We start from the raw sequence: 15,612 nt of genomic DNA, 5'->3' as shown, positions 1-15,612 counted from the left end.
GTGAATCATAATCCGCACACACACCCTAGTGTATGTTGTCTGTCTCATTACACTTTACGGTGAAAACAATGATTCTGTTGAATGCTACGACAAATGAACAAAAACAAAATGCAAATATTAAAAATAAAACAGATTAAAGTTATAGGAACAATGTCAGGCTATTACCTTGTTCGAGGAATGTATCCACCATATCCACAAAAACCCGAGTGATATGCCATTCATCTGCAGCTGTTCTAAGTGATGTGTCTTTTAACAGTCTAATATACGAAAAAGTGATATATCGTTTCAGGTATTCCACATTGGTGTATAGTCTCATTGGCAACTAATTGCATAATGTCCGCCAAAAAGTAATTTAGTTAGCCAATAATAAGCAATCAATCAATGTATTGGCGATTAATCCTTTGAAAGAAGGACGTTGTTTTTCACAGACACAGACACGACAGAGTGTATTCAGTATAGATTAGTAAATCTACATACATAAACACTACCTTTTGACAAATCCGCTGTGTAAGATAAAAGTAATTAATCAATCGGCGTGTTATCGGTTAATCCTTTGATCGATGTTTATAATGTTGAGTATTTACTCCAGACACAAGAAATGCCAACTTCGAACCTTTGTCGGGTAATCTAAGTGGTGTTACCACTAATTATACCTGTTATAAATTCATTAACTGACCATCAATTGCAAGTGAATGATGACAAATAACATGTGTAGGTTTATACCACCTAACACGGGTTACAACAAGGGAGTATTAATTGCTGTATTGCATGTGAAAACTTATGGGCCGACACTGTTTTGAGAATCCCAAACAGAACTTCATTGTTGCATAAGAAATACATATAAGCATTTGCTGTGTGCTAAAACTGTATGTACCTATCAGGCACTGAACACAGCCAAAGCTAGCAAACTTCCATATCGCTAACATCGGCAAACTCCGAAAGTACCTTGAAAACGAAACTAGCAAAATTCTGATTCAGTCTCAAGTAACAAGTAGACTCGATTACTGTAACTCTCTAGTGTTTGGATCTGGCGTAATCTCTCACTTACAGAGAGTTCAGAACAAGCCTGCTCGTGTTGTCACACGCACCAGAAAGGATTGTCACATCACGCCAATTCTCAGAGATTTACACTGGTTGCCCATTAGACATCGGGTCAGTTTCAAGTTGCTCGTCTTGACGTACGATGCTCTCTATGTTGAGTCATCGCCTACGTATTTAAAGGACCTGCTATCGGTCTACCACCCATCTAGAACCTTACGTTCTGCCCAGAAGGAGAAACTGGTTGTTCCATCCACATCAACGAAGGCTGGAGATCGTGCCTTCTCAGTTGCAGCTCCCGCCCTGTGGAACGCGGTCCCCCCTTGACATCAGGAACACTGACTCTCTCCCAACTTTAAGAGAAAACTCAAAACATTTCTTTCTCATCTAGTGATTGAACTGTAATAAAGTGACTTCTAACGTGTAAAGCAGCATTGAGCGGCTGCATATAGCTGGAACTAGGGGCTATACAAAGCAATTATTATTATTATTATTTACCTAAGTAAATTTTCAGATTCTTTTAGCAATGGCAAAGTAGGGTTGTTTAGTTTACGGATTCAAATAAATCAAATGTCAATTTTTAATATATGTAATAAACGTCATATTTTTACATGACATGATTAAGTATCGAGGTAGAAAAACACAGAAATGGGATCAATTTGGATCAATCATTATACCATCCAGGCATTCGAAAACCTGAAAAAGCCCACACTGCTTTGATACTTTATTACAATCAGACAAGAACTACCGGGGATATTTTCAATTAACTGCATCTGATGGGCATCTACCCTTCTTAGTGTCGCACTGTTTAGGTTGAAGAAATTAACCGTAACCGTGATGAACGAGGCTGATCATTGTTTTCGCTATCATTAGCGTCTGGCTCGAACAAATAAGGCCTAGCGACACCAAGCAATTTTGACAGAATCATCTATGAAAACAAGTTGTAACTCGGAAACTAGGCAAAGCAGGAGACAAAATTGAATGACTGTAGATTGTGAGAACATATAGCTTTCATTTTTCACAACAGTTGTCACGATTTCAGGTTTATACAAACCCGTAAACAAGATAATTTACCCCCTGAAATGTACATAAATTCTGCATCGGCCCTCATATCTGTTCCTATGTGTTCATGAAATTTAGTTAGCGGGTGAGTATTTTGCACTGTTGTCAAAAAGGTCGATTTAAGTTAATTAAAGATCGAAATGAGTAGTTTTAATGACTGGGTTTCATTTATGACGATGCCAATTAGTGATTTATGTATTTGTACCCCCCTAGAGTATATGTGATCTTTAAGGTGTCATGGGATCTTCATGCAGAGAGGTCTTGTAGTGGGGTTTAAAATGGTATTTTTATAAGACTGCATTACCGAAAGGTGATCTTACCACACTGATAGCGTCATCTCACTATGTGGACCTATTTTCAGGAACATCCAGATCTCAGATCTACAACAAAAAATTGTTGATGCAGATCAAGGTAGGTTGTTTCTGGGATTTATAGTTTGGATATATACGGATGTGGTATCCTGGGCCCGTTCTACAAGTGACCATACAGCTATAGTGTTGTAATTCTATATCAAAGAATGGAAGCTTAAAGTACATTTCCAGTCATCCAGAAAGATACTTCAATTACCAACTCATGCACAAATCACAGAATGTCATGAACTTCTCACTGGTTTCTATTTGTGTTGTCACAGAGTTGTTTTACAGTAAGGGTCTGTGTCTGTATGGTGTGTTGTATTACAGTAAGGGTCTGTGTCTATACTGTGTGTTGTGTTACAGTAAGGGTCTGTGTCTGTACAGTGTGTTGTGTTACGGTAAGGGGCTGTGTCTATACTGTGTGTTGTGTTACAGTAAGGGGCTGTGTCTATGCAGTGTGTTGTGTTACAGTAAGGGGCTGTGTCTGTATGGTGTGTTGTGTTACAGTAAGGGTCTGTGTCTATACTGTGTGTTGTGTTACAGTAAGGGGCTGTGTCCATACTGTGTGTTGTGCTACAGTAAGGGGCTGTGTCCATACTGTGTGTTGTGTTACAGTAATTTCAGGGGCTGTGTCTGTATGGTGTGTTGTATTACAGTAAGGGGCTGTGTGTATCTTTTCATACTGTGTGTTGTGTTACAGTAAGGGGCTGTGTCTGTACAGTGTGTTGTGTTACAGTAAGGGGCTGTGTCTGGCTTTTATACCCCTGGGTGTGTTGTATTACAGTAAGGGGCTGTGTCTGTACTGTGTGTTGTGTTACAGTAAGGGGCTGTGTCTGTACAGTGTGTTGTGTTACAGTAAGGGCTGTGTCTGTACTGTGTGTTGTGTTGTGTGTACAGTAAGGGGTGTCTGTGTCTCTATACTGTGTGTTGTGTTACAGTAAGGGGCTGTGTCTGTACTGTGTGTTGTGTTACAGTAAGGGGCTGTGTCTGTACTGTGTGTTGTGTTACAGTAAGGGGCTGTGTCTGTACTGTGTGTTGTGTTACAGTAAGGGGCTGTGTACTGTACTGTGTTGTGTTACAGTAAGGGGGTGCTGTGTCTGTGCAGTGTGTTGTGTTACAGTAGGGGCCTGTGTCTGTATGGTGTGTTGTGTTACAGTAAGGGGCTGTGTTACAGTAAGGGGCTGTGTCTGTACTGTGTGTGTGTGTTGTGTTACAGTAAGGGGCTGTGTCTGTACAGTGTGTTGTGTTACAGTAAGGGGCTGTGTCTATACTGTGTCTTGTGTTCCAGTAAGGGGCTGTGTCTATACTGTGTGTTGTGTTACAGTAAGGGGCTGTGTCTGTACAATGTGTTGTGTTACAGTAAGGGGCTGTGTCTGTACTGTGTGTTGTGTTACAGTAAGGGGCTGTGTCTGTACAGTGTGTGTTGTGTTACAGTAAGGGGCTGTGTCTATACTGTGTGTTGTGTTACAGTAAGGGGCTGTGTCTATACTGTGTGTTGTGTTACAGTAAGGGGCTGTGTCTATGCTGTGTGTTGTGTTACAGTAAGGGGCTGTGTCTGTATGGTGTGTTGTGTTACAGTAAGGGGCTGTGTGTCTGTATGGTGTGTTGTGTTACAGTAAGGAGCTGTCTGTACTGTGTGTTGTGTTACAGTCAGGGTCTGTGTCTGTATGGTGTGTTGTGTTACAGTAAGGGTCTGTGTCTGTACAGTGTGTTGTGTTACAGTAAGGGGCTGTGTCTATACTGTGTGTTGTGTTACAGTAAGGGTCTGTGTCTGTACGGTGTGTTGTGTTACAGTAAGGGGCTGTGTCTGTATTGTGTGTTGTGCTACAGCAAGGGGCTGTGTCTGTACAGTGTGTTGTGCTACAGTAAGGGGCTGTGTCTGTACTGTGTGTTGTGTTACAGTAAGGGGCTGTGTCTGTACTGTGTGTTGTGTTACAGACAGCAAGGGCAAGTCGGCGTGGGAGTCCCTGCACACCATGATGGAGGCCAAGTGTGGACTGAAGTGGCTGCTGGAGCAGGTAACTCCGACACCTCATGTAGCTGGTGCTCACACACAGTAGTATTGACTGTAACAGTTTCAATGTGTATCTAGCAGGTAACTCCCACACCTCATGTAGCTGGAGCTCACACACAGTAGTATTGACTGTAACAGTTTCAATGTGTATCTAGCAGGTATCTCCCACACCTCATGTAGCTGAGCTCACACACAGTAGTATTGACTGTAACAGTTTCAATGTGTATCTAGCAGGTAACTCCCACACCTCATGTAGCTGGTGCTCACACACAGTAGTATTGACTGTAACAGTTTCAATGTGTATCTAGCAGGTACCTCCCACACCTCATGTAGCTGGAGCTCACACACAGTAGTATTGACTGTAACAGTTTCAATGTGTATCTAGCAGGTACCTCCCACACCTCATGTAGCTGGTGCTCACACACAGTAGTATTGACTGTAACAGTTTCAATGTGTATCTAGCAGGTAACTCCCACACCTCATGTAGCTGGAGCTCACACACAGTAGTATTGACTGTAACAGTTTCAATGTGTATCTAGCAGGTACCTCCCACACCTCATGTAGCTGGTGCTCACACACAGTAGTATTGACTGTAACAGTTTCAATGTGTATCTAGCAGGTAACTCCCACACCTCATGTAGCTGGTGCTCACACACAGTAGTATTGACTGTAACAGTTTCAATGTGTATCTAGCAGGTAACTCCCACACCTCATGTAGCTGGAGCTCACACACAGTAGTATTGACTGTAACAGTTTCAATGTGTATCTAGCAGGTACCTCCCACACCTCATGTAGCTGGAGCTCACACACAGTAGTATTGACTGTAACAGTTTCAATGTGTATCTAGCAGGTAACTCCCACACCTCATGTAGCTGGAGCTCACACACAGTAGTATTGACTGTAACAGTTTCAATGTGTATCTAGCAGGTACCTCCCACACCTCATGTAGCTGGTGCTCACACACAGTAGTATTGACTGTAACAGTTTCAATGTGTATCTAGCAGGTACCTCCCACACCTCATGTAGCTGGAGCTCACACACAGTAGTATTGACTGTAACAGTTTCAATGTGTATCTAGCAGGTACCTCCCACACCTCATGTAGCTGTATTGACTGTAACAGTTTCAGTAGCTCACACACAGTAGTATTGACTGTAACAGTTTCAATGTGTATCTAGCAGGTACCTCCCACACCTCATGTAGCTGGTGCTCACACACAGTAGTATTGACTGTAACAGTTTCAATGTGTATCTAGCAGGTAACTCCCACACCTCATGTAGCTGGAGCTCACACACAGTAGTATTGACTGTAACAGTTTCAATGTGTATCTAGCAGGTAACTCCCACACCTCATGTAGCTGGAGCTCACACACAGTATTTGACTGTAACAGTTTCAATGTGTATCTAGCAGGTATTGACCTCCCACACCTCCACACCTCATGTAGCTGGAGCTCACACACAGTAGTATTGACTGTAACAGTTTCAATGTGTATCTAGCAGGTAACTCCACACCTCATGTAGCTGGAGCTCACACACAGTAGTAGTATTGACTGTAACAGTTTCAATGTGTATCTAGCAGGTAACTCCCACACCTCATGTAGCTGGAGCTCACACACAGTAGTATTGACTGTAACAGTTTCAATGTGTATCTAGCAGGTACCTCCCACACCTCATGTAGCTGGTGCTCACACACAGTAGTATTGACTGTAACAGTTTCAATGTGTATCTAGCAGGTAACTCCCACACATGTAGCTGGTGCTCACACACAGTAGTATTGACTGTAACAGTTTCAATGTGTATCTAGCAGGTACCTCCCACACCTCATGTAGCTGGAGCTCACACACAGTAGTATTGACTGTAACAGTTTCAATGTGTATCTAGCAGGTAACTCCCACACCTCATGTAGCTGGTGCTCACACACAGTAGTATTGACTGTAACAGTTTCAATGTGTATCTAGCAGGTAACCTCCACACAGCTGGAGCTCAGCACACAGTAGTATTGATTGACTGTAACAGTTTCAATGTGTATCTAGCAGGTAACTCCCACACCTCATGTAGCTGGTGCTCACACACAGTAGTATTGACTGTAACAGTTTCAATGTGTATCTAGCAGGTACCTCCCACACCCTCATGTAGCTGGAGCTCACACACAGTAGTATTGACTGTAACAGTTTCAATGTGTATCTAGCAGGTAACTCCCTCACACACCTCATGTAGCTGGAGCTCACACACACAGTAGTATTGACTGTAACAGTTTCAATGTGTATCTAGCAGGTATCTCCCACACCTCATGTAGCTGGTGCTCACACACAGTAGTATTGACTGTAACAGTTTCAATGTGTATCTCTAGCAGGTAACTCCCACACCTCATGTAGCTGGTGCTCACACACAGTAGTATTGACTGTAACAGTTTCAATGTGTATCTAGCAGGTAACCTCCCACACCTCATGTAGCTGGTGCTCACACACAGTAGTATTGACTGTAACAGTTTCAATGTGTATCTAGCAGGTACCTCCCACACCTCATGTAGCTGGAGCTCACACACAGTAGTATTGACTGTAACAGTTTCAATGTGTATCTAGCAGGTACCTCCCACACCTCATGTAGCTGGAGCTCACACACAGTAGTATTGACTATAACAGTTTCAATGTGTATCTAGCAGGTACCTCCCACACCTCATGTAGCTGGTGCTCACACACAGTAGTATTGACTGTAACAGTTTCAATGTGTATCTAGCAGGTACCTCCCACACCTCATGAAGCTGGAGCTCACACACAGTAGTATTGACTGTAACAGTTTCAATGTGTATTCACATATCTTCACAATGACAGAGTTTCACCATTTGAGTTAAGCTTCTCAGCTGTTACAGGAACTCTCTGTATTTGAGGATCATGTTTTCTGAACCAGTCTGTCACTCTCAGTCTCTGTACTTTTGTAGCATATTTATAATTGGTTGCAGTGAATGGTCGTTATTGGTTGAAAATGTTTCCCTTCTAGGCCGTGTCAGCGAAGGCCGACATCTCCATCACCAAGACTGAGCTTAAGGAGGCTCATGCTACAAACGAGGACTCGAGTCAGGCTGCCCAGCACATGGAAGACCAGATCACCAAGCTGAGGAACCAGTTCGAGTCAAAGATAACAGTTCTGCAGAGGGAGCATGAGTCCAAGGTGGGTGGATCAGTACGGGGAATATGAGGTGGGTGAATCAGTATGGGGAATATGAGGGGGGGTGGATCAGTGCACGGGGAACATGAGGGGTGTGGATCAGTGCACGGGGAGCATGAGGGGTGGATCAGCACGGAGGAGCATGAGGGGTGTGTGGATCAGCACGGGGAGCATGAGGGGTGGATCAGTGCAGGAGGAACATGAGGGGTGTGTGGATTAGTGCGGGGGAGCATGAGGGAGGATCAGTGCGGAGGAGCATGAGGTGGGTGGATCAGTACGGGGAGTGCACGGGAGCATGAGGGGGTGTGGTGGTGGATCAGTGCGAGGATCATGAGGGGGTGTGGATCAGTGCACGGGGAGCATGAGTGGGGATCAGTACGGGAGCATGAGGTGGGTGGATCAGTGCGGGGAGCATGAGGTGGGTGGATCAGTGCACGGGGGAGCATGAGCATGAGGTGGCATGAGGTGGATCAGTATGGGGAGCATGAGGTGGGTGGATCAGTGCAGGGGGAATATGAGGTGGGTGAATCAGTAATGGGGGTATGAGGGTGGATCAGTGGATCATGGGGGAGCATGAGGGGGATGGATCAGTGCAGGTAAGCATGAGGTGGGTGGATCAGTATGGGGAGCATGGGTTGAACATGGATGGATCAGTATGGGGAGCATGAGGTGGGTGGATCTGTACAGGCTAGCATGGGGTGGGGGGAGCATGAGGTGGGTGGATCTGTACGGGGAGCATGAGGTGGGTGGATCTCTACGGGGGAGCATGAGGGTTTTGGATCTCCACGGGGAGCATGAGGTGGGTGGATCAGTACGGGGGAGCATGGGTCCAACATGGTCGGATCAGTACAGGCTAGCATGGGGTGGGTGGATCAGTACGAGGAGCATGAGGTGGGTGGATCAGTACGGGGGAGAGAGAGCCTTGGTTGATCAGTTCGGGGAGCATGAGGTGGGTGGATCTGTGTTTGGGATCTGAGGGTTGATCATGGGGATCAGATGGGGAGCATGCAGGGGAGCATGAGGTGGATCTGTGCGGGGAGCATGAGGTGGGTGGATCTGTAATGGGGGAGCATGAGGTGGGTGGATCAGTACGGGGGAGCATGAGGTGGGTGGATCAGTACGGGGGAGCATGGGTCCAACATGGTCGGATCAGTACAGGCTAGCATGGGGTGGGTGGATCAGTACGGGGAGCATGAGGTGGGTGGATCAGTACGGGGGAGAGAGAGCCTTGGTTGATCAGTTCGGGGGAGCATGAGGTGAGTGGATCTGAGTTTGGATCTGTTCGGGGGTGAGAATGGGGATCAGCACGGAGCTTGATGCCTCCATGTTTGTTCAGTACTTGGTGTGTTTGTGTTACAGGTTCTGTTCCTCCTGAAGAAACTCAACTCAGTGTCAAGTGATGCCAACATGTCTGCTGACCAGGATACAAGAGAGAGACTTGAATTCCAGGTGACACGTCATATATTTGCTCCTTTGAAGAGAGTATGTTCTTTCTTGTACAGAAATTCCTTTCTCAGTCAGTTAAGTGATATTCTGTTTGAAGTGGCCTGAAACCAAACATATTCATACCTCTATCACATAATTTGGGCATGTTACCGATGTTTATGAGAGACACACCTTTACCAAGAGTGTTCTGATGTTCCAGGAAAAGACAATCGAATCTCTGAGCGAGCTCAGCGACAGGCTACAACAAGTTACGGAAGAAAATGAAGGACTTAAGAAGGTAGCAGTGCATTCTCAAATGAAGTGTTTGTAGCTCAGGCAGAGAATGAACCCAGTGTACCGTGAATGAAGTGGTCAGAATTGTAGCTGAGTGTGTACGTCACACTCTAGAAAAACACAAATATTTACTTTAGCACTTGATTTAAAAAGAACAATCTTAGGAATGGCCAAAGTTATATTTTGTGTTTTATTGCTTGGTCCAACTATTTGAACAGTGGGTTAAGACAGAATGGCCAGGAAAGGCTGAATCACTGGGTTAATGGAAAGGCTGAATCACTGGGTTAATGGAAAAGCTAAAAATAACTGTGTTAACGGAAAGGCTGAATCACTAGGTTAACTGAGGAAATGCTGAATCACTGGGTTATTGGAGAAAAGGCTGAATCACTGGTCAATGGAGGAAGGGCTGAATCATTGGTTAACGGAGGAAATGCTGAATCACAGGATTAATGGATGAAAGGCTGAATCACTGGGTTAATGGAGGAAAGGCTGAATCACTGGGTTAACGGAGGAAATGCTGAATCACTGGGTTAATGGAGGAAAGGCTGAATCACTGGGTTAATGGAGGAAAGTCTGAATCACTGGGTTAACGGAGGAAGGGCTGAATCACTGGGTTAATGGAGGAAATGCTGAATCCCTGGGTTAATGGAGGAAAGTCTGAATCACTGGGTTAACGGAGGAAGGGCTGAATCACTGGGTTAATGGAGGAAATGCTGAATCACTGGGTTAATGGAGGAAAGGCTGTCTGGGTCACTGGGTTGAAGGGCTGAATCACTGGGTTAACGGAGGAAGGGCTGAATCACTGGGTTAATGGAGGAAGGGCTGAATCACTGGGTTAATGGAGGAAATGCTGAACCACTGGGTTAATGGAGGAAAGGCTGAATCACTGGGTTAATGGAGGAAATGCTGAATCACTGGGTTAATGGAGGAAAGTCTGAATCACTGGGTTAACGGAGGAAGGGCTGAATCACTGGGTTAATGGAGGAAATGCTGAATCCCTGGGTTAATGGAGGAAAGTCTGAATCACTGGGTTAACGGAGGAAGGGCTGAATCACTGGGTTAACGGAGGAAGGGCTGAATCACTGGGTTAATGGAGGAAGGGCTGAATCACTGGGTTAATGGAGGAAATGCTGAATCCCTGGGTTAATGGAGGAAAGTCTGAATCACTGGGTTAACGGAGGAAAGTCTGAATCACTGGGTTAACGGAGGAAGGGCTGAATCACTGGGTTAATGGAGGAAAGGCTGAATCGCTGGGTTAACGGAGGAAAGGCTGAATCACTAAGTTAAGAAGTTACATGTAGGTAGCCAGGGTAACGCTGTCAAGCTATTGCTGCAACCTCCTCAGGTTTCTGACAGTTTGTAGCATGTATAATTGTTTCCTTGTCTGCAGCAACTGACCCGAGCGATGTACCAGGGGAAACACATGGCACTCATGCCCAGCATATCGGAACCTGGGTCCTCTCCATTCCTCACCCCCGTCCTCAAACCCAAGACAAAGCCAAAGGTGAGTGGATTACAGTACAACCCAGGTAGTTGGTGCACATCTTACTTGAGAAATATACACATTTAATGTACACATCTCTTAACTGTGATGATATAGAGCAGATGAAACTGATCTGTCTAGATGAGACTATCTCTTAGTGTCTCATCTTAAGTATCTCATTAAGGGTGTCTCATCTTAAGCATCTCATTAAGGGTGTCTCATCAAAAGTGTCTCATTAAGGGTGTCTCATCTAAAGCGTCTCATTAAGGGTGTCTCATCTTAGGCGTCTCTCTAAGGGTGTCTCATCTTAAGTATCTCATTAAGGGTGACTCATCTTAAGCATCTCATTAAGGGTGACTCAACTAAAGCGTCTCATTAAGGGTGTCTCATCTAAAGCGTCTCATTAAGGGTGTCTCATCTTAAGCGTCTCATTAAGGGTGTCTCATCTTAAGCATCTCATTAAGGGTGTCTCATCTTAAGCGTCTCATTAAGGGTGTCTCATAAAGCATCTCATTAAGGGTGTCTCATCTTAAGCATCTCATTAAGGGTGTCTCATCTAAAGCATCTCATTAAGGGTGTCTCATCTTAAGCGTCTCATTAAGGGTGACTCATCTTAAGCGTCTCATTAAGGGTGTCTCATCTTAAGCATCTCATTAAGGGTGTCTCATCTCAAGCGTCTCATTAAGGATGTCTCATCTTAAGCGTCTCATTAAGGGTGACTCATCTCATTAAGGGTGTCTCATCTTAAGCGTCTCATTAAGGGTGACTCATCTTAAGCGTCTCATTAAGGGTGTCTCATCTTAAGCGTCTCATTAAGGGTGTCTCATCTAAAGCATCTCATTAAGGGTGTCTCATCTTAAGCATCTCATTAAGGGTGTCTCATCTAAAGCATCTCATTAAGGGTGTCTCATCTCAAACGTCTCCTTAAGGGAGTCTCATCTTAAGCGTCTCATTAAGGGTGACTCATCTTAAGCGTTGCATTAAGGGTGACTCATCTTAAGCGTCTCATCTAAAGCGTCTCATTAAGGGTGACTCATCTTAAGCCTCTGATGCTGTGTCTCAAGTAATGCCTGTAATGGTGGATTGTCTCAATTAGGGTGTCTCAACTAAAGTGTCTTAGCTGGTGCATCTCATGGTGTGTCTCACGTAAATCTTGTAGTGTGTCTATTGTAAAGCATCTCATGGTGTGTCTCATGTAAAGTTTGTCGTGTGTCTATTGTAAAGCATCTCATGGTGTGTCTCATGTAAAGCATCTGATGGTCTGATGTGTCACATCACGGATTGTCTCACCAAGGATATCTCATGTTTCAGAAAAAGTCGACAGCTGCAGCGGAGAACCTGGAGCCTCTCACGTGCGTACGATGAGTTCATGGATGAGTGGGATGATGACCCTGTTGAGGATTTAGATACAAGTGACGAGGACTGGACCCAAACACCCATCTACAAGTCAAAAGCCAAGCCCAAGAAAACAACTAAACAAACTAAACAAACCAAACAGATGAAAGGAAAGAAGGTAAGATTTTCAAGATATATATCTTTGGGGATCGCATCACGTGGGACTTTGAGTTGAAGAACTGCTACCAAAGGACTAAAAGCTTTCATTCATTCACATATGTAGGTGTAGTTGGGTATCCCAGTTGTTGAAGTGTTCTCTCGCGACTCTACACACCTGGTTTCCCTGTATGACTGAAATGTGTGAAGATTATTTCTGGTGCTTCAATGCACCCGCCCAGCTCACCATGATGGCATCATATTGTTAATGCCCTATAAACACAATCTAGATAGCAGCAGTGTGGGGCATGGATTGGGCAGCCCCTGTAACTGCACTTGTTATAATAGGTGACTTAGCGGATTGGGTGTCAAGGTTTGGTTGATTCCATGTTGTGACCTCCTGACTGTAGGATATTGTTCCTCCATGATGTTGGTCATAATATCAAGCACCTGTTTTCTGGCCCAGACTATGCAAGGCATTGTGATCTATATATAGAAGTCACTGACAAGAATGTAAGACAACAAACATTTATAACAAGCTGTCATGTCTTCCCTTCTGTTGCCAGGCAACATCCCAATCGTCACTTAACAGCACCTTCAGTTTTGACGACGACAAGTCCAAGACCAGTGATGACACGCCTATCGATGTCGCCCAGTTGAAGACAGGCAAGTCTCGCAGGATCTTCCAGGCCATAGAGTCCAGCGACAACACGACACGCAGCTCAGATGAATTTGAGAAGCCTAAGGTCAGAGCATCTCTGGTGAAGAAGGAGGCAGTGAGGCTAGTGACAGTAATGACTCCATAAACTCCACCACGCTGGGCGGTGGGCTCAAGAAGAAGAGGAAGCTTCACAACCCCAATAGATCTAGTCTGTTTACACCGCTGGCATGAACTGCCGTCAAGACGGCCACACACATGTTGTTTCCGTGACAGTAACACAAGACCACCAGAACACCTCCCATGAGAACAGATACACAGAATCATTGACCCTTCAACACAGCAGGATATACTGACATCAAACTGCTGCAGGTTGTGTCCAGGAGGACATGTAATGATGAATATCCTGTGTTAACGCTGTGTTCACGCAGTGAGTCTCTTCAATCATGGAAGCTGCAACATCTTATTGTCCTACAGACATAAAACTACGGGGTTATAAAGTCCTGGATTGGATGAAGCAGATTCATGGTCAGCAGGACTGGAACATCTGACTAAATGATCTGGATAGATGAATTGAATATGTTGAATTATCCTCTGGAAGTATACCATCTTGGGAGTGGTGAAATATTGGACAGCTGTGCAGGGTTTATGAGATATGTATGTAGAACATACAGAGATGCCAACCACTCTGATTTTGGAGGTGTTACTCCGATTTTCAAATACAAAATCCACACTCCGATTTGTCTATAAAAACTTAGCAATTTCTGGGCATACTTAACCAGATAATACTTAACTCAAACGAACATATTTACTAAATTCATAAACATGTTTGTATTTTCTAAAAAAATCAGATTTCCAGGCTAAATCTAAAGATTTTCATAGGGGAGGCCCCCTAGACCCCAACTGTCAAAAGGGCCTGAGCCCCCTCTCGCGTTCACCCCCAACTCGCACCTTCAGGGCTTGTGAATTGCTTTTAACAAGACATGACTCCGCTTTCATTTGATTCAGGGTTGGCATCTCTGAAACATATATGAACAGGTAACTGAAGGTATGCTTACAACTCGCAAAGATTTTGTTGTTGTGCTGTTGTAAACATGTGAGAAATGTATAACTGGTTGCAAGGTCTGAAAACCTTTTTACTATATAAACATTGCAGTGTGAATGTGAAATCTAAATTGGTTGTGCCCTTCAATATGACTTATCATAATTTATGACTCTACGTGAAATCTGTTTGTCACTTTGACTGTCACCGGCGTCATGGTGTATAAAACTGGTGGCAGTATTCCATCATTGTGAAATATATACCAGGGCTCAATTTGGTGCTTTGTTACTTGCACTGGTGCAACCCAATATTACAAAGTGCAACCTAGTTATTAGTCTAACTTGCACCAGGTGCAAGTCAATGTTTGAGACTTCAGCTGGAAAACAGAATGATGAGGAACTGACTTGGAAGAGTGACTCTGATGACTGTATGAGCAGTGACTAAAGGACTTACTGTTCATGAAATTTCAGGAAGTGAGGTAACTAATCTTATCAGTCCCAGATTTCTTTTGTTATAATGTTCTAAACTATCATTACCAAAACTCAATATTTTATACCAGATTCTATATTGAGCAGCAGGTGCAACCTGTTTTTATCTGATGCAACAAGGTTTCTACCTAAGGTTGCACTGGGTGCAAGTAAGTTTCATTTCTTTAAATCGGGCCCTGTATACACCTTGTCATTGTACATATGTCAATCACTTCATCTTGTGTCTGTGATTTATGAGGAATGGCTGAATTTTCACATCTACTTCTTTCATTATAATGTGCGAAATTTACGCTGGTCCTGGGGTCCCTGGCTAGAAGAAATTCATCAGGTCCACTAAATGATATGTTTGCAGTGGTCCTGGTGGCCAGTGAATTTTGTACTGATAGTTCAGTAAATCTACGAATTGTACTTTGGACCAGTGAAGTACAGACAGGACAATTAATTATTGTCTACTAACTGGCCCTGTAATCTAGTGGTAAATTTTGAAAGGTTTCTTTCCCTGCAATTATATTAGAGGTTTGTAAATATGTACAGTAACTGGGGTTAACAAAAACAACAAACATTCACAGTTCATAGGTCACTGGTGGCTTAGTGGTGTAAGGCTAAGGAGTTTGTTATAGAGAGTTGCATCCCTTAGTTGTTTCACAATCCACTTCTGATGGGTGGAAATCCCTGAAATGTCCTAATGATGATCATTGGGTGTCAGTACCATACCCTCCAGCCTCATGGCGCTTCCTCAATACTGTCAAACACCTTTGAGGGGTAGCCTAGTGGTTAAAGCGTTGGCTCGTCACGCCAAAGACCCGGGTTCGAATCCCCACATGGGTACAATGTGTGAAGCCCATTTCTGGTGTCCCCCGCCGTGATGTTGCTGGAATATTGCTAAAAGCGGCGTAAAACCAAACTCAGTCAGTCAGTCAATACTGTCAAACACCTCCTCCTTCCACACGGCTTCCTCCGTAGTGTCAAACACCTCCTCCATCCACATAGCTTCCTCAGTAGTGTCAAACACCTCCTCCAGCCAGCGTCACCTGACTCCCACATACAGCTGACACACCAACATACAACTGAAATACCACTGCTCCAATAACATTAAACCAAG

The 15,612-nt window shown here is 44.2% G+C and overlaps 1 protein-coding gene across 1 annotated transcript in view; it reads left to right on the top strand.

Moving 5' to 3' along the window:
* The window catches only part of LOC124284229 (chromosome-associated kinesin KIF4A-like), a 49,868-nt gene extending 34,609 nt beyond the window's left edge, over positions 1–15,259 (top strand). Inside the window, 9 exon segments of the mRNA XM_046720292.1 lie at positions 2,462–2,511; positions 4,392–4,471; positions 7,462–7,632; positions 8,989–9,078; positions 9,275–9,352; positions 10,739–10,852; positions 12,143–12,160; positions 12,198–12,344; positions 12,889–15,259. Of these exon segments, the coding sequence (XP_046576248.1) occupies positions 2,462–2,511; positions 4,392–4,471; positions 7,462–7,632; positions 8,989–9,078; positions 9,275–9,352; positions 10,739–10,852; positions 12,143–12,160; positions 12,198–12,344; positions 12,889–13,128 (988 nt within the window). The 3' untranslated portion in view covers positions 13,129–15,259.
* Positions 15,260–15,612: the final 353 nt, after the last annotated feature.

The sequence above is a fragment of the Haliotis rubra genome, unplaced genomic scaffold, assembly GCF_003918875.1.
Source record: "Haliotis rubra isolate DU_JTF1 unplaced genomic scaffold, ASM391887v1 Scf331, whole genome shotgun sequence".
Lineage (NCBI taxonomy): Eukaryota > Metazoa > Mollusca > Gastropoda > Lepetellida > Haliotidae > Haliotis > Haliotis rubra.
The sequence above is the reverse complement of the archived record's forward strand: the minus strand, read 5'-3'. Positions and strand labels throughout refer to the sequence as shown.